The sequence below is a fragment of the Neomonachus schauinslandi genome, chromosome 13, assembly GCF_002201575.2.
Source record: "Neomonachus schauinslandi chromosome 13, ASM220157v2, whole genome shotgun sequence".
Lineage (NCBI taxonomy): Eukaryota > Metazoa > Chordata > Mammalia > Carnivora > Phocidae > Neomonachus > Neomonachus schauinslandi.
In genome coordinates, this window is record NC_058415.1 from 18,100,986 (window position 1) to 18,122,762 (window position 21,777).

Here is a 21,777-nt window from a genome sequence, read left to right on the forward strand (position 1 = left end):
AATCAATCCAATCTGTTAGCCCCTACCTATGTCTACCTTCCATTGTTCTCAACACAGGCCAAAAAAAAAAAAAAAAAAAGGAAGGGGGGGAAAAGCCAAAAAACAGTCATAAAGATGAAGAAAGATAAGAGGGATGGTGTCTGTCTTGTTTAGTTCTATTGTCTTAGTGACTAACACATCCAATGGTACAAAGGCAAATATTCATTGAGTAATTCCTGGTATAAAAATAATTGCGCATGTTTGTGCTTCTGAGCTCAGAGTACACACCAGAACTAGGTCCTGTGGCCACACTCAGCTGTAAGGAAGGCTTGAAAGCAAAAATCTGATCAAGAATAATGAGATTGATCACCTTATTGGGTTTATAAAACTCATGACTCATCTGGGACTTTGCCACCCACAGTAAAAGTTTTCTGTTATCAAGGAAGAGGAGAATAGTGCAGTGGAGCTGTTACATAACCTAATAAGAATGTCTCCCACTCTAACAAAGGAGTTCATTGATAAGAGCTGATCCCTGCTGCCAAGGGAAACGATAGAAGGCTAATGAAACCATTCCATGGAGCAAACATGTGTTTGTAAAACAGAGAATTATAAATCAAGCGCAGAACAAGATGGAGGTCAGGAGGATTCCCATCTCTCTACGTTACGGTTATCAGTGAAGTCTGCTTCCTAGCTAGGAGTGGGATTCTGTGCCTGATAGAAATTCTGCTGTATCCTTGAGGCGGCTGTTAGTTAAAAATTACAGAAAGGTCAACCCAAACTGGCTTCAAGACCAAAGGAATTTAGTGGGGCTCATTTAATCAAAAAGCCTAGAGTGGGATCGGGTACTGCTGGAAATGGAGCTCAAAGCATGGCCCCAGGTACTGGTTGATCCCCATTGTCCCTCTCTGTCTTTTGCTGTGTTGGCCACTTCTAACTGGAGACCTGCCCTCAAAGTGGCAGACATTGCATTCGCTTGGGTTCCACATCCAATAGGAAAAAGGCACCACCTTACCCACAATGCAAGTCTCAAAAAAACGTTCATGGTATCTCATTGGTTCGGAAAAGGCATTTGCCAGTTTCCGTGGTGTAAATACACCCACATGGTGTATTACGTGGCCCATTTCAAGGTTCGACTGTGATGTGAAGCCTGGAGGAAACGTGAAGAAGCAAACCCTTACAATATTTCTGCCATACAGACGCATGAGAGACAAAAATAGCCTCAGGAGCGTAACTAATAGTAAAATGTAAAATGATTAGGAAGTGATGAGTTTGGGGTATTTGTTACCTGTGTTTCTGATATAACATCTTCAATTGAAGGTTTTATAACTGAATTTTTAATAATTGCCATGTCTAACAACTGACTCAGAAGATTCCTGAACAATTAACAACTGCTTTCATAAGCCCAGACGAGCCAGCTTCAACACACCACTTTTTTAGGTAGAATCTCTCCTCTGTGATTTTTCTCTGTCAAATCTCTTATCCAGAAATTCCTGTCTTTTTTTTTTATTAGCTCCCTCACTCCAATGCTATCAGAAGGCAACAAAATAATGACTTGTTTCCTCATTTCCACCAGCAGTCAAAGAAAAACAAACTTAACAAATAATAATGTTTTAGCAAAGACTTTTAATTGCAGCACATGATTCCGGAGTTCTGTCCACTGCTACCCGTAGAGATGTGGACAGTCTCGTGTATTACTTTGTATAGAGTAAGCCAATGTATTCATTTGTATTACTGCATGACAAACGACCACAAATATGGCAGCTTAAAACAATACGCATTTATTATTTCACAGGGTTTTTTTTAAGATTTTGTTAATTTATTTGGGAGAAAGAGAGCATGAACGGGGAGAGGGGCAAAGGGAGAGGGAGAAGCAGACCCCCTACTAAGCACAGAGCCGGATGAGGGGCTCAATCCCAGGACCCTGGAACCATGACCTAAGCCAAAGGCAGATGCTTAACCGCCTGAGCCACCCAGGCGCCCCTATTTCACAGTTTTATAACCCAGAAGTCCAAGTAGGCTTGACTGGGTTCTCAGCTTAGGGTCTCACAAGGGCAAAATCAAGATGCAAGCCTCTTACCTGGAGGCTTTGGAGAAAAACTGTTTTGCAAGGTACTCAGGTTGCTGGCAGAATTCAGTTTCTGGTAGCTCTAGGATGGAGGTCCGCGCTTACTTTTCTGGCTGTTGACCGGGGATCACTCTCAGCTCGTGGAGGCCACTCTGGTCTTGTGCATGGTGCTCAGCCCTCTTTCAAGGCCAGCATCCATGCACTGAATCCTCACGCTTTGAATCTTTCTGACTTTCCCTCTTGCTACCGGCTGGAAAAAACTCTTTGCTTTTAAAAGGCTGGCGTGATTATATTAGGCCCACGTGGAGAATCTACCTTTGGCCTTAACATAGCATAATTACAGGCATGAGATCTCATCATATGCACAATCCTGGGGATCTGAATGGGAAATCTCGAGGGGCCACTTTACAACTCTGCCTACTATAACCAATAAAACTCTTTTGGAAATCAATTTAACAAAAACTGTGTTGAGTCTTTTCAATATTTGTTCTATTTGAAGCCACTAAGTCCTTGCCAGGAAATATAAACAGTACCAAAGCATTTACAAAAAAAGTTTCACTTTTGTTTGTAATTTAAAACTACTTCACAGTACTCTAAAAGTTTATAAAGACTATACAAAAAAAAAAACCCTTCCAACATAAAAAAAAGACTATACAAAATGTTATAATAGTTACATGTAATAATAAGCAAGATATAAAAGTTTATATGCACTGCCATTTCAAGTGTATTTCTAAAATTAAAAACCTATGTGGATTATGTAATCTGAATGGTAGTAACAAACAAATGGTAGCAGCAAACAAACAACATTATCTGCCCCCAAATAGTTTAATATTAAGGTAAAAAAAAAAAAACATGTGTACAGGTAACCACAAAATGAGGGACAATGCAAGCAATGCAATTAGGGGGAAGAAAAAACAAACCATTAGAACACAGAGACTATGAGAAAAAGCAAATTGATGCCTCTATGTGCTTTTTTGGGAGAAAAGCTAAGGGAAGTGTTTGGGAGAATAAGTGTCTGCCAAGCTCAGTAAGAGGGAGCACTAAGTCTCTATCTCAACTTTCCTGCCCTCTCTAAAATGACAAGCACAATGGGGGGCCTGGCTGGCTCAGTCTCTAGAGCATGCGACTCTTGATCTCGGGGTGGTGAGTCTGAGCCCCACGTTGGGTGTCGAGATTACATGATAAAAAATAAAATAGCACTTCTCACATGAATTTGAACTCACAGCTCTATTTCAGCTAGATGTGATAAAGGGTATCAGTCCTCCTGCAAACCAGGGGTTAGTAGAGAGGTAAGGCAGACCTGGCAAGCAGACACTGTATTTGGGGGACCCCACCTTCCCTTCACATCATTTCCCCCTCGTGTTCTTGTTTCTCAGAGAACCCAATGGGCCTAAGTGGGAAAGCTGCACAAATGTCCACACATTTGGCTCAGTGTCGGCTCCACAAACTACGGCCTCACCTCAGTTTCAATAATTACATCTCATCCTGTCCATTCATAAACTGTTCCTAAGTAGGAAGCCCCCCCTTTTTTTTAAATCTTGGTGGGTGATGCCCCGATTAGACTCACCATGTCTGTATTCATTTTTATAAAGATGATTCAGCATAACAGAAATGCCACGAGTTTGAGAGTTCAGGATTCCTGGGATAGAATTCCAGCACTGACCCTTCCTTGTCTGGAATCTTGAACAAGTTACTGAAGTCCTGATTCCTAAGTGTGGGAAACTTGGAACTCCAGACCTCGCAAGGTTGCCCTGAGGAATGAATGACATTACGTATGCAATGGGCCCGGTATATAGAAGGGGTTCTATACATGCTAACTCCCCCCACTTCCTCCCATATCATTTTAGTAGCAGTGAAAGCTTGTTAATAGTCTCCCTCCGACGAACCTACATTTTGAAAGGATTTGTGAAGCAAGACAACGTGGATGGAACTAGAGGGTATTATGCTGAGTGAAATAAGTCAATCAGAGAAGGACATGTGTCATATGATCTCACTGATATGAGGAATTCTTAATCGCAGGAAACAAACTGAGGGTTGCTGGAGGGCTGCTGGGGTGGGGTGGGAGGGATGGGGTGACTGGGTGATAGACACTGGGGAGGCTATGTGCTCTGGTAAGCGCTGTGAATTGTGCAAGACTGTTGAATCACAGATCTGTACCTCTGAAACAAATAATACATTATGTTTTAAAAAAAAGATAGCAGGAAGGGAAAAATGAAGGGGGGGAAATCGGAGGGGGAGACGAACCATGAGAGAGTATGGACTCTGAAAAACAAACTGAGGGTTTTAGAGGGGAGGGGGTGGGGGGATGGGTTAGCCTGGTGATGCGTATTAAAGAGGGCACGTTCTGCATGGAGCACTGGGTGTTATATGCAAACAATGAATCATGGAACACTTCATCTAAAACTAATGACAGAATGTATGGTAATTAACATAATAAAATAAAATTTTTTTAAAAAAGATTACATGAGGGAGAGAAAAGGAGACTTAACCTGCTCTACATACTTAATCTGGAAGCAAAGACACAACGGCTCAGCACTTTTTTAACAATGCCTTCTCGGCAAAGCAAATACGGTGGATGAGTGGTTTTAAGTAAGCATATCATTAACTGCATTGTCTTACTCAATTTCTCAACAGGTAGGGAAACAGGAGATTGTTCTTTCAGAAATCCAGTGATTTGCTCCAAAGCCAGGAGGAAATCAAATCCTTTCCTCACTGAAGTGATGAAAGCTCTGGTTAAAGGGCCATATATTCAACAAACACGTTGGTCAAATGCTTGACCTCTGATGAAATCTGTTCATCTCTCCACACCTCCTCACTCTCTAAAAACCAACCGTAGTCCCCCCCCGCCAGCAGAATAGTGTTCTGTTCTTGTTGTATTTAGGAATCCCCACACCCAACATGGGGCTTGAATTCACGAGCCCGAGATCAAGAGTCGGGTGCTCTGCCGACTGAGCCAGCAGGAGCCCCAGAATAGTTTCTTAAGGTTATACGCAACTAATGAATCACGGAATACTACATCAGAACCTAATGATGTACTATACAGTGGCTAACGGAACATAATAAAAAAAAAAAGTAAACTTGGAAAAACATAAAAAAAAAGAAATCCTATGCATACCTAGACTATCCAAGAGAATCCACGGTTCTCCAATAAACCCCTCCTTTCTCCCCAAGTCATGAAAAACCTCACGTTGGAGTTTGCCTACGAAGCCGCAGGGAATCTTTGGCATGTGCTGAGAACATGGACAGGAAGGACAGCAATGCAGTCTGTTTTTGGGTCACTTTGTGACTCCACGTAGAAAAGGTGACAGGATTTGAGAGTGGACTGAGAAGAGTCAGGAAAGCAGGCCTGTCCGACGGCTGGTGGGGCTGAGAACTCATGCCAGCATCCTCTCCTTTGCCTCTGTGGTCCCCAAAATGGCCTTGCGGGCATCCTGGTCCCCAGTGAAGGCGGCCAGCGTCTGACACCCGGCAGCGAGGAGCAGTGGTGTGGACCTTAGACGTCAGCTTGCAACTGGGGCTGTAGTGACAGGCCAGGCCAGGGCGGGGGATCATAAAGTCAGGCAAGCAGGTGGAAGCAGTGAAGACCCCCAGGCCGTGAGGTGGTCCACAGGTGCTCCAGCTGATACTTGAACAACACGGGTTTGGACGGCGTGGGTCCAGCTTTCATGTGGATGTTTTCACTAAGTACAGGGCAGTATCGTGCATAGGTTTTCTCTTACGATTTTTTGAATGATGTTTTCCTTTCTGGAGCTGTCTTGTAAAACAGCATATAACACATATAACATACAAACCGTGTCGGTCAACTATTGGTGTTATCGGCTAGGCTTCCAATCAACGGTAGGCTAATTAGTAGTTAAGTTTTAGGGGAGTCAAAAGGCAGAGGCGGAGATCTGAAGGCATGGGAGATGGGCGCCCCAGCTCCAGTGCTGCCCAAGGTCAATTGTATTTAGTCTGGGGCCGGCCAGCTTCTAAGGGGGCTTGAGCAGTGTTGTCAGTATTGATTTGTTCCTGGAACAAAGGAACACAGAAAACAAACCTAATTGCTCATCAAAGAATCAATGACAAAGGAGTTTTCAGCCGGACTTGGTGATGCACATCCCTGAGCCGTGAGGGACCTTGAGGGATCTTGGTGACTGATGCTCTACGGACACGGTCTTTCTCTCTCTCTCTCAGCCTGGGATTGGAATTGTTATTCCCTGTGATCCCTGTGGCCAAACTCCACGCTGAGTCCTTTATTGCCTCCGTGACCTCCCTTTGCAGCACAGCTGTAGAACATCTGGGTAATTTCTCCGTCCTGGTTTTCTGTTGATTTTCACTTTCAAAGAGCTGTTTGGGGCGCCTGGGTGGCTCAGTTGGTTAAGCGACTGCCTTCGGCTCAGGTCATGATCCTGGAGTCCCTGGATCGAGTCCCGCATCGGGCTCCCTGCTGGGCGGGGAGTCTGCTTCTCCCTCTGACCCTCCCCCCTCTCATGTGCTCTCTCTCATTCTCTCTCAAATAAATAAATAAAATCTTAAAAAAAAAAAAAGAGCTGTTTGCCTGTGAAATCGATCAGTTTCGTCCCCTGTAGCTGGATCTCCGGTGGCCTTACATAGGCTTGTCTCCGTACATTTGCTGGTGAGCAGGAAATGACCTCATGCATGGGAAAGTCTGTTGTAAGCTGGAAGGTGCTACACCAAGGTTATCGTTCCTCTGTTCACTTGTGCTGTCACACGGTAGAAACGGGGAGAAATCAAACAATATCCTCAGGCCAACCATCTGGAGGGGGTTTCTCACAAAACTGGACAGCCACATAATCCGTGGGGCCCGGTGTAAAACTGAAGCATTCCGGTGAGCAGGAGAGCATGGAATCCGAGCCTGGGGCCCTTGCCCCACTAAGCCGCAAGCCCTGTGTGACTGCGTAGGGGGCTCGCCCCTGAAGCTGAGCCTGATTTCCATATACCTTCAGAGCCATGCCAGGCTTGCAAGATGCATTAGTTGCTGCATCTACCTCCACCTGCCAGGAGGTCAAAGAATTTAGATACAAGGCTGGTAGGGTCAGAGGAGAGGGAAGAAGAGCTCTTTAAGAGCTACAGAACATGGAGCCTTAAGGAAACCCCTCAAGGAAGGTGGCTTGGTGTAGAAGGAGAATCTCTTTTCTGACATGAGAAGCTGCATTGAAAGAGAGCCGCTCTCGGCTCCGAGGCTATCTGCGTTCTTATCTTAGCCTGTGTGACGCTGGCCGTGTCATCTGAGGTCTCGGTCGTGGCTGTTCCTCCTGGATTGTATTTGTAAACTGTGCACCAGCTGAAGTATAAACTCCTCCTGGTGCCGTTTTTAAAGATGGTTCTTGGCCCTTTGGGGGTCATGCTGACTTGGGGCCTCCCCTGGGTGCGGCTGTATACTCCTTCCCAGGCAATGGGTAGGGAAGGGCTTTACTTGGTCCCAACTCAGCCTTTTTTTTTTTTTTTTTTCCTCCTGGTTTCACTCCCTCTGGGCTACAAATGAAACCAAGAAAGAGCCCACCCTGTCAATTTGTTCATTTCCTCTGCCAGCTGCTCAGAAGTCTCCGTCACCCTTGAAAGGGCAGGAGAGGGCGGGAGGAAGGGCTGGCTGTGCTCACCCAGCGTGACCTCCCTGGGCTTGTGACATCAGAGCTCTGTTTACAGAGCCGAGGGACTGGCAATGCTGGAAGGGAGAGCCGAGAGCACAGCACATCCCCCACTCTTTTTCCTGCCGGCTTCTCAGCTGCTCTGAGCCAGCAGAGTGGAGAAATTGGACTCGCCACTCTCATTTGGCACCATCTGTTTCCTTTCTCGTTCTTTTCCTGAAAACTCTTTTCAGTAAACACTGTGAAATAAAACACCAGAGGATGTATACAAGAGCAAATTCATCTTTTCCTGAAATGCTGGCTTTTGGAGACCTTTGGCATCTGCAGGAAAGTCTCCAGGGCTGCTTTTTCTTCCACATTTGGAAGGTACTGGAAAAAATGAAGAACGTGATGCTCCTTTATTTACTGCAACTGGGTGAGGTAAGGAGAGTCCATGATTCCTTCCCGGGAAATGCACTTAAATCCCCTATTTCCCAGAGACCTAAAATATACCAGGAACCACACGGAGGTGAGGACGATAAAGTCAAATAAACTGGAATTTCTCTGGGAGACTGCCTGTAGGTAACACACAGTTGTCGCTCCATAAATATTTGTGCATACATTTTCTGCTCACAGAAAGCATCGTCTACCGCTGACCAAAAGTAGACTCTCTGCACATAATCTAGGGAAGAGTTCGCTGTGTTCTTAAAGTTGCAATGTTATCTTTGGCCCGAGGAAGAAATAACCACCTTGCAAAAGTAACCAGCACTGGGTTTCCAGGACTATTGGAAGCACTTTGCATGGATCAGTTTGTTTAATCCTTATAATCATCAAAACAACCCTATGAGGCAAGCACTGTTTTTACCCCTGTTTCACAGATAAGACTCTAAGCCACAGGGAAGTAAAATAACTTGCTATAAGGCTCAGTCTGTAAAGACTGTTTCCCTCTTGAAATAGGCTGGGCTCCAACACCCAGCTCTGAAACTTTCTTCCAGCTTGAGTTGGCCTGAGTTGATGTTTTCATTTCTTCATTTGAAGAGTGGTAACAGTATCTAGCTAGATGGCTCAGACTTACCGTGAAGAACCTTGAAATGATGTAAGTAAAAGCACACTGAAGTTCCTGTTGCTACAAGAGCTAAAATTTATCTCTGTTCCTAGACGGAATGTAACCACTCGTATCTTGACTCTGGTGAAACATGGGGTCCTTACTCTTCTTTTGAATGCTCAATGTGCACCCAATTACCTGCGTTTGACTTTTAAAACTGTGCTCTTACAAAAACCATGATATCCTCAGTGTAGTGAAGCTGTGACAATAACAGATATTTCATTATCATCCATCCTTTTGCAAGACTGTAAAAAGGAATGAAGAAAAGAAATTTTAAGGGGAGGGAATCCAAGATAACATTTCCTTCCATCTTCTAAAACCTCGAAAGAAGTACTCAAACGAGTTCTATACGAGACAGTAGAGAACAGGCCCAGCTCGTCAGGCTATGGGCCAGGGAAAGTCCTAGTTTTGAAATACGTGGAAATCTCAGAATAGTAGTATTAGGTTTTGTTGGGTTCGGGAGAGGTTGGAAAACAAAACAAAAAACTTCATTTGATAGCAATTCCGTACTGGTTGGAGAGCCTTTAATAAACGTGAAGTTCCAGCAAAAAAGATGAGGGTCTCCCACAGATAGCAATAGTGAGAGCTCAAGACTGTACAGGGACTGGCACCCACCCCTTCCCCATACCCTCCAGCAGCTCTGCTCTCCCACTGTGCTGGGTAACCCACAGGACTGGTACTGGTTTACAGCACTGATTTTAAGAACACAATTAGGACTAATCTCCTGGAGGACGGCAATCTGACATCTCAAATCTAGTTCCAAAGCAAAAAATTACAAATATTTTATAGATGATGCCTTTGTACCTTCTTCACTCCCAACTCAATGGCTCACACCTGTTTCCATTAGAGAAAAGAGAGGGGGAGACAGAGGAGGAGCGGGGGAGGAGGAACGGGAGAAGGGAGAGGAGTGCAGGGAAGGAGGAGGCCATCTATTTTAAGCTTCACATCAGGTTTCCTCTGTCTGTTCAGGCTTCTATAACAAAATACCCCAGACTGGGTGACTTAAAGAGGACAGAAACTTATTTTTCAGTTTTGGAGGCTGCAAGTCTGAGCCAGCATGGTCAAGTTCTGATGAGATGCTTCCTAGGTTGCAGACTGCTGACTTCTCCTTGTGTCCTCACGGGGCAGAAAGAACGAAAAGTTCTCTGGGGTAACATTTTATAAGGGCAATCCCATTCATGACAGCTCCACCCTCCACCAAAGGTCCCACCTGCTCACACACTGGGTGTTAAGACTTCAACATATGAAGCTGGGGAGGGGGGCACAAAAATTAACTTCCCATCCAGCGTTGGCATCTTGTAATCATCTAAACCTCCAACTAAAAGAGTAAACATTTAAATTCACCTGGACATTCCAGATTTGAAGATATGAATACCACTTTAAATTCATGCTTATTCTCCCCAGGTTTTTTTTTGGGGGGGGGGAGTGATATTTATTATCCTGACATTGATTTTACAAGTATGTATCCATATATCGAAACTTACCAAGTCATACAATTCAAATACGTGCAATTTGTTATGTCAGTTATACCCTAATAAAGCTATAATGTATTTAAATTAACATAGTGTTATATTTGTTTCAGGCGTACCACATACGGATTCAACAATTCTGTACGTTACTAGTGCTCTCCACGGTTACGTGTAGTCACCATCTGTCCTCATACTTTATTAATTACATTCCCTGTGCTATACTTTTCATCTCTGTGATTTATCTTACCACTGAAAGTTTGTACCTCTTAATCCCCTTTATTTCTTCATCCCCCACCTACCTCCCCTCTGTCCAATTTGTATAGACCCTCATTTTACCGTTTTTAACACTCATTTCTTCACACATATTCAAGTCATGTCAAATTCTATCTGATAATCCCTGTATCTGTCATCTTTGTAGAGCTTGTTCTAGAATTCCTTGCTGCTAACTGTTGCTTCTGATGGCATCTCTTTACAGGGCACCTTTACTTATTATTTACGGGGCGGGGAGACAGGAAAAGACTAGCACTTTTACCAGGAAAGCAAAACTGTCCTCCTGAGTTCTGGTAAACTTCCGGCTTACGTCTCCCTGATCCCAGCTGTTCCAATAGCAGCCCTAGCTGCAAACGGGTAAGCTCCCAGTGCGGATAGTGCTGGACAGGTGCTGAAAGAGCAGCGTGTCCCTCTGCATACGCCGGACACAAGCAGGCCTTCCCAGGGGCTGCTAGTCACCGAGACTGCAGAATCGTTTTGGAGCAGGAGTTACGGAAGGGAACTCAGACAGATTCTATTCCTCTGGCTCTTAGGACTCAAAATATAATGGGGACCCTCACCCTCAGAAAAGTAGACTTTTGGGAACCCTGTGAACAGATTGCTCTCCAGGGGCGGCGGGGTGGCTCAGGTGGTTAAAGGCCTGACTCTCGATTTTGGCTCAGGTCGTGGGATCCAGCCCCGTGCTCCCCCAGCTTGTGCTCTCTAAATAAATAAAATCTTAAAAAAAAATAAATTAGACTGCTCTCCAAATAAACCTGTGCTGCAGGGCATCAACAGGAGCTCATCCAGGCAAAGGCCCTGGTTCTAGAACTACCACTGCACGGCAGGTTCCCCTCGAGCGGCCAACTGCAACTTGCCAGTCAGACTCTTGAACACACTGGCAAGGGACCACCAGCCGGCACAGGAGGAACCTACACACAGACAGGGCAAAAGATTCAAACTGGGGAGCCTGGGTGGCTCAGTTGGTTGAGCGACTGCCTTCAGCTCAGGTCATGATCCTGGAGTCCCTGGATCGAGTCCCTGGATCGAGTCCCGCATCAGGCTCCCTGCTCAGCACAGAGTCTGCTTCTCCCTCTGACCCTCCTCCCTCTCATGATCTCTGTCTCTCATTCTCTCTCTCAAATAAATAAATAAAATCTTAAAAAAAAAAAAAAGATTCAAACTGACACAGGGAAAGAAACATCATTTAGATTTATTTCAAGGCCTGAAATCAGATTAATCAAAAATGATACTACTGCCATTTCTTGTAATACATACTTAATACAAAACTTTAAGAGAAGTATAGACACTATTAACTCACTCTTAAACCTCACAATATACGATTTTCAAGTTGTCAGGTGACAATATCCAAGACTTCACACACTAAATGAGGACATAATTAGCAGCAGGCTATTCAAACACACACAAATCTGTTTTTACACTTTCCATGTCTGTTTCTGTCTTTGCTTTATAAAAGCCACTAATAATCGCGGCTTCTTTCAAGTATAGGATCTCTAACATTAAATTACATTTTCTAAGTCTTTTTATAAAAGAAAGACACATACTACATTGTATGCCATAAATTCATATACCAAGAAGTAAAACACAATCCAACTGAATTTATTCATGCTTCCCCTTTCTCCAGATGTTTTAGGTGTTTTTCTAAATACTTTATATTTTTAATATCTGTTCTCTATATATGCAGATCAGGGAAAATGATTTATAATGAGTTACTTTTAAAATTACCTTCTCTATACTTCTGCTCCCTTTCCCCACACTAAATCTGGTGCTTAAGTGAACAATAATGAAAGGTACTGTTTCAGGAGACCCAAACAATCTGTAATCTTAATTTCCTAAATACCCAAAGATTTCAACTTCCTGCCAATACAAATAAGAGTCTCAAGTAGCCAAAAATTACTTCTTAATCAGGAGGAAGAAAAAATGCGTAGTATGAGGATTATGTAACTAAAACTTTATTATTTACGCCTTTCCCCCAAGCTACAAAGCACTGCTTAGCATTGTGCGTACACAGCTACAACAGTTTACATTTGCTCAGGAACATGTAATTGCATTAAAAATAAACAACTTCCATAACTTAATGGGTTCTTAGATGGCTTCCCTAGGGGGAAAACAAATGTTTTGTGTTCTTTAAGAAAATGGTATATACAAATGAACTGCTGTGTGCTCATTTAAACTTGAGGAAACCTAATGAAGTTTTGGGGATATTTTTCCTAAAATGCAATATGGATACGCACTTAATCACTGCTTATATAGTGAAGGGATGGAATGGTAGCTATAGATGCAATCTTTTGTCTAAGTGAACAATTGTAAGGTATTCTAAATGGGATAGAATAAAAAAAACCACGGACAATTGTTTCAAGGAAAAAAAGAACCAAAGTCAAGAAAAATACTGAACGTCGACCCCTAAAACGGAGAAGTGCTATACAACATAAAAATGAGACCTAGAGATTAGAAAAATACTCATTTTACCGCTTCAGGAGGTAAACAAAATGATAAGGAGGGGGAGTCTCCAATCAGAACTGAGGCAGCTGTAAAACAAAATGGAACACAGTGCAATGATTTGACCTCATAAAGGAAATGACTAACAACAATGCAACTTCACACGAGAGGGAAAAAAAAAATTCACACGTCTACATGTTTGCAATAATATAGTAACCCACAAATTATCAAAAATATAAAGTCTGGATTTTTCCCCTCAGGTTTATAATCAACTCTCAAACCTCTGCGGAATACATTTACTTTCATAAGCCTCCTCTGTTTAGCAGAACTTACTACACAAGTACAGATGTACTACTATGTACCATGAGAATTATTAGTTCTCATCTCAAATTTAGTGACTTGCCTTTTTACCCATACTTATATACATTTTCATTTCCATTCTAAGACACCTAAGACCTTTCTAGTGGTACATTTTAATCAACATATTACATAAAAAAGAATCTTGATTTTCAAAATGGATCACTTTAGTACTATAGCATGATGGGTTTAATTTGAATGGGTGAAACATAATGTGGTAAAGACACTGTACTGTTTAAACTAATTCACAGCTGTAGGAAAATGTTTGATTTTCAAAATAGAACGACTGAGGAGTTATAAGCAGTAAAATATTAGAAAACCATGAATGAATAAATAAGATGATTTTTTTATCAGTGGCCATTCATTATTTTGTTTTTAGGAACCTGGAAGAAATCGTCTTCTTTGAATTTCAAATGTTCTGGTAAATCTAGTCGTCTCTTAGCTTCCTCAATATCAGCTTGAATTGCTGAAATAAGGGACTCTGTGGAGAGAAGAGAGCAGGGAAATGATGAAAAACTGCTGCCACGCCTTTGTTCGGACTCCTAAAAACCCGAAGGCTGGCAGTGTCTTCAGCGCAGGGCAGATGCCTGATAAATGTTTGTTCTATCCCTTCTTCCAGACTTAAGTAAAAGTCGACGGTCCACAAGAGATGTCCCTGATCTTCTCGCGATTTCTTAAAGAAAGGCATTAGCACAAAGGTATGTCACAAATACTAAATGGAAGAAATACCCGTGACCAAGACTCTTCAGTATTCACATTTGTCAAATTCTAGAGAACTGACACAACCACACTACACTAACATCCTTGATACCATTAGTTTCAAGTATTGATTTAGTTTCGTACACTTTAAGCATTGCAAAGCATCCATTATTCATCTCAGCATTCATTCCCACTTATTCCTTAAAATATGAAAAGGAAATAAAGATTTCACTAACTTCACACTGTTGGGAGAGAAGCAGCCAGCCTGCTGGGTTTGAATCTAGGCTCCATCACGTACTGATGTGACCCTGAGCAAATTACTTAATCCCTCTCTGCCAATTTCCTCATCTGTGAAATGGGCAAAAGAATTCCTCATATATTTCGGTGGGGGTGAAAGGACTTAATGCATGTAAGGCACACAGTTAATGCTCAAATGTTCGCTCTCCTGCCACGCTGTTACTAGGAGAAGCAGTAGAAGGAGCTGCAGTAATACTTAAGAAGACCTAAACAGAACTTACCTAAAGAATCAAAGTTCTTTTCTGGTCTGAGGTAGCCAACAATGGCCACATTAAGGATCTCCCCATAGAAGTCCTCTTTGAAGGTATGCATGATATGAGTTTCCTAGAATTAAGAAATGTTAAAAAAGGTTACCATCAAATTATAGAATACCTGAAATTTGAAATACGTCTCCACATTTATGGTGGGGATAATTTAAATGAAACAATCAACCCTTACGAAATTTTTAAAGACAGGTTAACATCTAAGTGCAGTTTTTTCCTGAATTCTTCCATCAGTCCTGTTCTTGCCCCTGACCTTACATATAAACATTGTAACTGAGTAAGGCAGATGTTATACCACAAATCTGGTATGATTTGCTGTTTATTAAAAAAAAAGGGGGGGGAGCACCTGAGTGGCTCAGTTGGTTAAGCGTCTGCCTTTGGCTCAGGTCATGATCCCAGGGTCCTGGGATCGAGCCCCATGTCAGGATCTCTGTTCAGCAGGGAGTATGCCTCTCGCTCTCCCTCTGTGTTCTCCCTCTTTCTCAAATATATAAAATCTTAAAAAAAAAACAAAAAAACTAACATGCAGGGGCACCTGGCTGGCTCAGTCGGTAGAGCATGCGTCTCTTGATCTCAGGGTTCTGAGTTTGAGCCCCACGTTGGGTGCAGAGATTACTTAAAAATAAAATCCTTAAAAAAACTAACATGCAGAGTAATTAAGTCTTATCAAGGCAAAAAAAAAAAAAAAACAAAAAAAAAAAAAACGGCCCCAAGAAAGGGGAAAAGTATTAAGAGAGATTACTATTAAAAGAACCATTTCTGGGGCACCTGGGTGGCTCAGTCGTTAAGCGTCTGCCTTCGCCTCAGGTCATGATCCCAGAGTCCTGGGATCGAGTCCCGCATTGGGCTCCCTCTCAGCGAGGAGTCAGCTTCTCCCTCTGCCCTTCCCCCCCGCTCGTGATCTCTCTCTCTCTAATAATTAAAATTAAAAAAAAAAATAGACACATTTCTGAAAAGGCATACTATCAAAACTTGCTTAAGAAATAGATGGTGATTAACGTAACATAATAAAAAAAAAAAGAAAGAAATAGATAGGGGCGCCTGGGTGGCTCAGTCATTAAGTGTCTGCCTTCGGCTCAGGTCATGATCCCAGGGTCCTGGGATCGAGCCCCACATCGGGCTCCATGCTCAGGGGGAAGCCTGCTTCTCCCTCTCCCACTACCCCTGCTTGTGTTCTCTCTCTTACTGTCTCTCTGTCAAATAAATAAAAAATCTTAAAAAAAAAAAAAAAGAACCATTTCTAAGGTTAATCAGGATCCATGTGTCTCTGACACACACCACATTATAGAAACCTCCTAGGGTTAGGCAGAAGTGAAGACTGACATGTAGGTAGAAGAGCCAATGCAGGATCCTGATCAAGGAACAATGTTGACAAATGGGTACGGGACATGTCGAAGCAAAATGGTGGAGGAGGTAGATGATGTTCTGCAATCTGATTTTTAGTAGACTTTTACAAAGAAATCTAAGTCCAAAAGCAGGCGAGCCAATTAAGAGAACAAACAAATACAGAAGATGGTTGAGACTGGACTAGGATGGTGGCACTGGATGTTGAGAAGTTTAAACAATCTAGAAACATGAAACTTAGTGATAGAGGCATATTTTGTGTAGGACTTAAGAAAATCTAATATATGAAGTGATACTTAAGACGGAAGCATCAACAGTGATCATTATAAAACATTACTGAGAAAAATGGTAAAGATGTCTACTCTTCCTAAATTCATCTACATATTCCATGCCACCCGTCAAAATCCTAGTTGTTTTTTTTAATGACAGAAACTGTCAAGTGATTCTAAAATTTATAAGGAAATGTGGAAGGTTGAAATTATCGCCCCAAAATCTTGAAAATAAAAGTAGAGGACTTACACAGTCAGAAATCAAGACCTATTACAAAAGCTATGAAAATAAAGACAATGTGGTAATGGCCCAAAGACAGATCAGGAGACCAAGTCTGTATGAGCACATTTTGGACTCTCACACATATAAAGTCACAGGGTTTATGCCCAAGGTGACAGTGCAGTGCTGTCATGAAAGAATGGTATTTCAAGAAATGGGCTGAGTCAGTATCCAAATGGGAAAAAATTAATTTTGACCCTTACCTTGCACCATACTCAAAAATCAATTTGATGAGAAAAGTTTAAGACAAGTTTTTAGAAGAAAACAAAGGTATCTTTATGACTTGGAGTAGGCAAAGATTCCTTAAACAGGATATAAAAGGCACTAAACCATAAAAGAGAAATGATGAATTGGATTATATTAGCATTAAGAACCTCTGCTCTTCAAAAGACACCACTCCATTAAAACAAACCAAAAAAAGCAACACAGAAGGCGACAATATCTGCATACATATCCCAACAAAGGAAGCGGATCTAGGACATACTAAAGAACTTCTTTAAGTCAATTAAAACAGCCAATCCAATTTGTTTTACAAGGGGAAAAGACTTCAACAGGCACATCATAGATATCTGATATTGGCAAGAAAAGGAAAAAGAAAACCTGAAGAGGATGAACCTCCTACCAATAGAAAACTGAGTTTCTTCTAACTCTGGCAGGACTTGGAAGGCATTCCTTCACTGGCTTGCTACAGTAATAGTCCTGTTACCTGAAATTTATCACGGAATAGCTTTCCCTCTACTCTTCATTTCCTCCCCATCTACAGAACACTATTTTGTGTTCTTTTATTAGTTCTTTTCCTTATCTACTCCAAATAATTTCCACATCCTTAATACTCAAAACTAAGAAATACTGAACACAATGTTAAGCAATTCTGCACTGTTTCTGTTTGTACCAGGATTTAGCCCTGTGGTTTTCCAACTGTGACAGACTTCTACAAACCCTTCAAAAAGGACAAAATTTAGATCGACTCGTTTTTGTTTTTGTTTTTTTAAGATTTTATTTATTTGACAGAGACACAGCGAGAAAGGGAACACAAGCAGGGGGAGTGGGAGAGGGAGAAGCAGGCCTCCCGCCGAGCAGGGAGCCCGATGCGGGGCTTGATTCCAGGACCCTGAGATCATGACCTGAGCCGAAGGCAGACGCTTAACGACTGAGCCACCCAGGCGCCCCTAGATCTACTCGTTTTTGCCACACACTTAACCTGACCAAGATCCAGCCCTATCTAGCAGATTAAGCTCTTAAGTGGCATGGGTACTACGAAAAGAGAAGGGTACACCCTCAAAGTAGTTTGAGAGGAAAAAAAAAAAAGCATCACCTCGCAATTTTATTAGCACCATCTATGAAGAAAGCATTTCTATCTTAGCAGGGTGAGCAATTAATTAAAGGGTGAATGAACTATATTAACTGTAGCAAGCTCAATTTTATCAAACATGCTCTTAGGTATTTCACTTTTTTTTTTTTTAAGGGGAATGCGGAAGGAGAGGGAGAGGGAGAATCTTAAGCAGGCTCCACGCCCAGCACAGAACTGACGAGGGGCTCCATCTCACCACCCTGAGATCATGACCTGAGCCGAAATCAAGAGGCAGACGCTTAACCAACTGAGCTACCCAGGTGCCCCAGGTAATTCACTTTTATCTCCAGTTGAGGTAAACACATGGACAGCTATAAAAAATATTATTACAATTAGGCTTGAAACTCCACTTTTTATTTATTACGTGATTTAAAAGATATATGCATAAAAATATTACTGTATGTTACTGGGCACACAATGTATAAGGATGTAATTTGTGAGTTTTATGTACTATCAAAATTGTCATAAATCCAAATTAGATTTTATAACTGTAGAAAGTTAAATGCACTACTCATGGTAACCGCACACACAAAAAAATTCTATAGAAAGTACACAAAAGGAAATAAGGAAATCAAAATGTGTCACTACAAAAAAAAAGGTTAAAAAACAAAAGGCAGTAATGGAAGCAATAACGAAAAAAGCTGTAAGGCCTATAGAAAACAGCAAAATGGCAGAAGTCCCTCTTTACCAGTCATTAGCTTAAATGTAAATGGACTGAACTCTCCAATGAAAAGGCAGAGATTAACAATGATCAAAAAGCACAATCCAATTATACTTCCCCTTTTACAAGAGACTCACTTTATTTTCTAAGATTCACTTTAGATCTAAAGACACAAACACATTGAAAGTGAAAGGATGAAGAGTTAATCCAGTCAAACAGTAACTAAACCCTTGACTTGAAAATCCTTCAAGAAAACTGCCAAAAATTCTAGTAATTTGGCCAATTTGTGAGTACCACTGATGATTTCTGTGCGCATCTAATACTGAATATTACCTTAAATTACTATCCCATTTTCAGTGATAGAGCTAAATATAATTCTTACCATAGACTTTTTTGTATTCTTGTAGTATGGGTTCCATCCTATGCTCACCACCATCTTATGAACTTCTCCATTTCCAACACTGGCCCAGCCATAATAAATGCCAGTGGATACATCACCTGGAAGATTATCAACTACTTGTTCCGGAAAGTTAGCTAAATAACAGAAATAAATATTCTGAGTGTTAACAGTTTCACAGCAAATATTTATAAAAATCGCATGAAGGCTAGCCTAAATTGTTATGCTCGTAAGTTTCCCGGAATCCTACCTATGATTATCAATCTCACCATTCTACAGTCTGGCTTGGGTTTTTTGGGGTTTTTTTTCTCCTCTTCACGTGGCTAGGTTAAGAACAATTAAATGTATAAAGCTCTCCAAAAAACAAAAAACAAAAACACAGACACACTCTTGAGGTAGATGAAAACAGGTGCATGAACAGCGGGGGCTTTTTAGACCTAGTCTTTCTTAAGGAGATCCAGAATCTCTTGAAACGATTCTTATTTTCAAAATATACGTGGCTGGGTCCCAAGCTCAAAAGACTAGGGACAACCCTGGCATGTATTTTTAAGGATGAATTATTCACACAGTCAGGTCCTGACTACTGAACCGAATACAGACAAACCAAAAAAGATACCGGATTCTCATCCAATTGCTAACAAGACATACAAAGAGAACAACAACAAAAAAAAAACCGTTACAGTTGGCTTGGAAATTTAACCAATCTGGTTCACATTACGTTTCCTAACCGGGATGACGCGTGCCATGCCTGGCAGCTCTAGCCTGGTTGGATACGGAGGCGGGAAAGGGAGATCCCCGGAACTCAGCTCGGCTTTCTGCCCTCACCACCCCTCAAGGCGGGTCCCCGGTGAGCCCCGAGCGGTGGATAAGGACGCGCTTCCTCAATCCGAACAAAGATCCTCCGCCTCAACAAAGCAAGAACCAAGCAGAGGAGAGGGCGTCACCTCTGCCCGCAGCCCCAAGTCCCGCGTCTGACGTCGCGGCTCCCACCTGACCCAACCCCGGGAGCCGAGGGGGGAGGCGGGGTGCGCCGGGGAGGGGGGCCCCGCGACCTTCCGCGCTCACCTGTGGGGATGCCCAGCTGCTTGGAGCCGCGGCCGAAACCCCGCACCACCTGGCCGCGGCAGAAGTACGGCAGGTGCCTCATGACGCCGTCCGCTCGGGGCTCGGGCTGCCACCCGGTCCGCGGGGTCGGCGAACCCGCCGTCGAAGCGGTGCCCGGATCCCCCGGACCGGCCAGGGAACACCCGCAGGAGCTCGGCTGATGCCCGAATCCCCCCAACGGCCGGCCGCAAGGGTAGGCGCGCAACGGGCCAGGCGGCGCCGACCACACGCCGCAGTGAGCCCCTCACGCCACTGAACCAACCGAAGCCTCCGAGCGACTCAAAGCTTGTATCTCCGCCCCGGGAACGGCGGCGAGGGCGGATATAAGTGCGGACGTGGGTGGGGAGAGCGGAGGGTCAGCGGGGGAGGGCCTGAGCCCGCCCAGCGCCGCAGGCCTGCGCACACTTCCTCAGCCAAACGCCTCGCAGCCCGCTCGGCTTCCGTAGCCCCGCCCCCGCGTGGCCCCGCCCCCAGCCGTGGCCCCGGAACCGCCGGTCCGCCCCTCCTGGGCTTCTCCGGGCCCCCTGCGCTGGAAACTGTAGCGGGAATCCCTCTTCGATCTTGGTTGCTCTGAAAATACCGTTCTTCGACAATCCTGAGTGTTTCTTTTCCCTTTCTCCTTTTCATTACGATTCTGACGCCATAGACGTTCTTTAGCTTTTTGGCAACCGCGAGCTCGATGGTCATTCGTCATTCATCCGTTCTTTAAACATTAAAGTTCCAAAATTCCAGCTCAAGATCACCACTTCGTAGAGGCTTTAACTATCTGCCGGAAATGGTCCTCCTCTCCCCCAGACCACCTGCCCGCTGTCTGAAATTATATGGGAATGTCAGCGCCAAGGGAGCAAGTCCTAGTCTAATGCTGCGACCCCGGTGACTAGTGCAAGGTTGCAGTAATGCAGTTTTCTTTCAGGAGGGGTGCAGCTGCCTACCTAACCCTCCTTCCGGGAAGTGTTACCTTGAGAATTTAATAAACCCGACAAAAGGCGTCATCTTTACTGCAATGCAATTTGTGGGCCTTCTAACCCTTGGAGCTGTAAACATTACCTAGGGAAGTAACTCAAGGGAAATGTCTTTTTCGCGAGAAACACAAGGGTCAGTCACAAGGTGCATCCTCTTGTTCTTGAGAAAGAAGTTTTAATTGTTCTCTTTGCTTTTCTCTATGCATCTGCGTGAAATCCTGTCCAGACTTGGCAGTCGCTTGTACCTTACGTGCATGTAACTATGATAATGCTTACCCAATGGTAACATTATATTCTCTCTGTATTGGTACTGAAGGGGTCTTTGTGGGCAAGACTGTCATATTTCCCTAGGACTAGTGTAGCACGTGTTCATAGCAAACATGCCCTAAGTATTTGCAGAAAGACCGAATTAAGAGCCCAATGTGTGCCAAGTACCGTGCAAGGTGCTGGGGGAGCAAAGGGGACTGAGACAAGTTCTTGGCCTCAGAGACTCAGTCTAGTGGGAGAGACTAACTGGTGAGCCTGATTCCAGTGCTATGCTGTCGATACTCCCAATAGAAGACCTGACAAAGTGCTTGGAAAGCCGCCCTTGTATAGTTAATGGTTAGGAGCGCGGGTGTTAGCTAGATAAGCCAGGGTTTGAATACAAGCCTTGCTTGCCTCATTTAATTGCCGGGTGACCTTGGGCAAAGTACGCTGTCTGAATCTGTGTCCGTATCAACTAATTGGGAATATTAATTTTGTGGGGTTTAAGTGAGCTGATGCATGTACAGCACTTAACAAATTGCCTGGCCTCTCCTAAAAATTATTATCGTCATGGTTGTCGTCAGTGATAGACCAAATAAGAAAAGCCTGGAGGTGAGAGCCTGGTAAAGCAGCCCCGGCTCCTAGTCCTCCAC

The 21,777-nt window shown here is 43.3% G+C and overlaps 1 protein-coding gene across 1 annotated transcript; it reads right to left on the reverse strand.

Moving 5' to 3' along the window:
* Nucleotides 1-11,636: 11,636 nt before the first annotated feature.
* On the reverse strand, nucleotides 11,637-20,321 carry RFK (riboflavin kinase). Its single transcript, XM_021689375.1, has 4 exons — nucleotides 19,878-20,321; nucleotides 18,798-18,949; nucleotides 14,469-14,571; nucleotides 11,637-13,732 (listed from the first exon to the last, which is right to left on the reverse strand). Exons 1-4 carry the CDS (start codon nucleotides 19,957-19,959, stop codon nucleotides 13,602-13,604), a joined length of 468 nt encoding a protein of 155 aa, XP_021545050.1. The 5' UTR covers nucleotides 19,960-20,321; the 3' UTR covers nucleotides 11,637-13,601.
* Nucleotides 20,322-21,777: the final 1,456 nt, after the last annotated feature.

Excerpts from the sequence above, each read along its gene's own strand:
- RFK (XM_021689375.1), bottom strand. The coding sequence starts at position 19,959 with ATGAGGCACCTGCCGTACTTCTGCCGCGGCCAGGTGGTGCGGGGTTTC. Across the intron at positions 18,950-19,877 it reads GCAGCTGGGCATCCCCACAG|CTAACTTTCCGGAACAAGTA; the intron begins GTGAGCGCGGAA and ends TCTGTTATTTAG. Across the intron at positions 14,572-18,797 it reads AGAATACAAAAAAGTCTATG|GAAACTCATATCATGCATAC; the intron begins GTAAGAATTATA and ends TCTTAATTCTAG.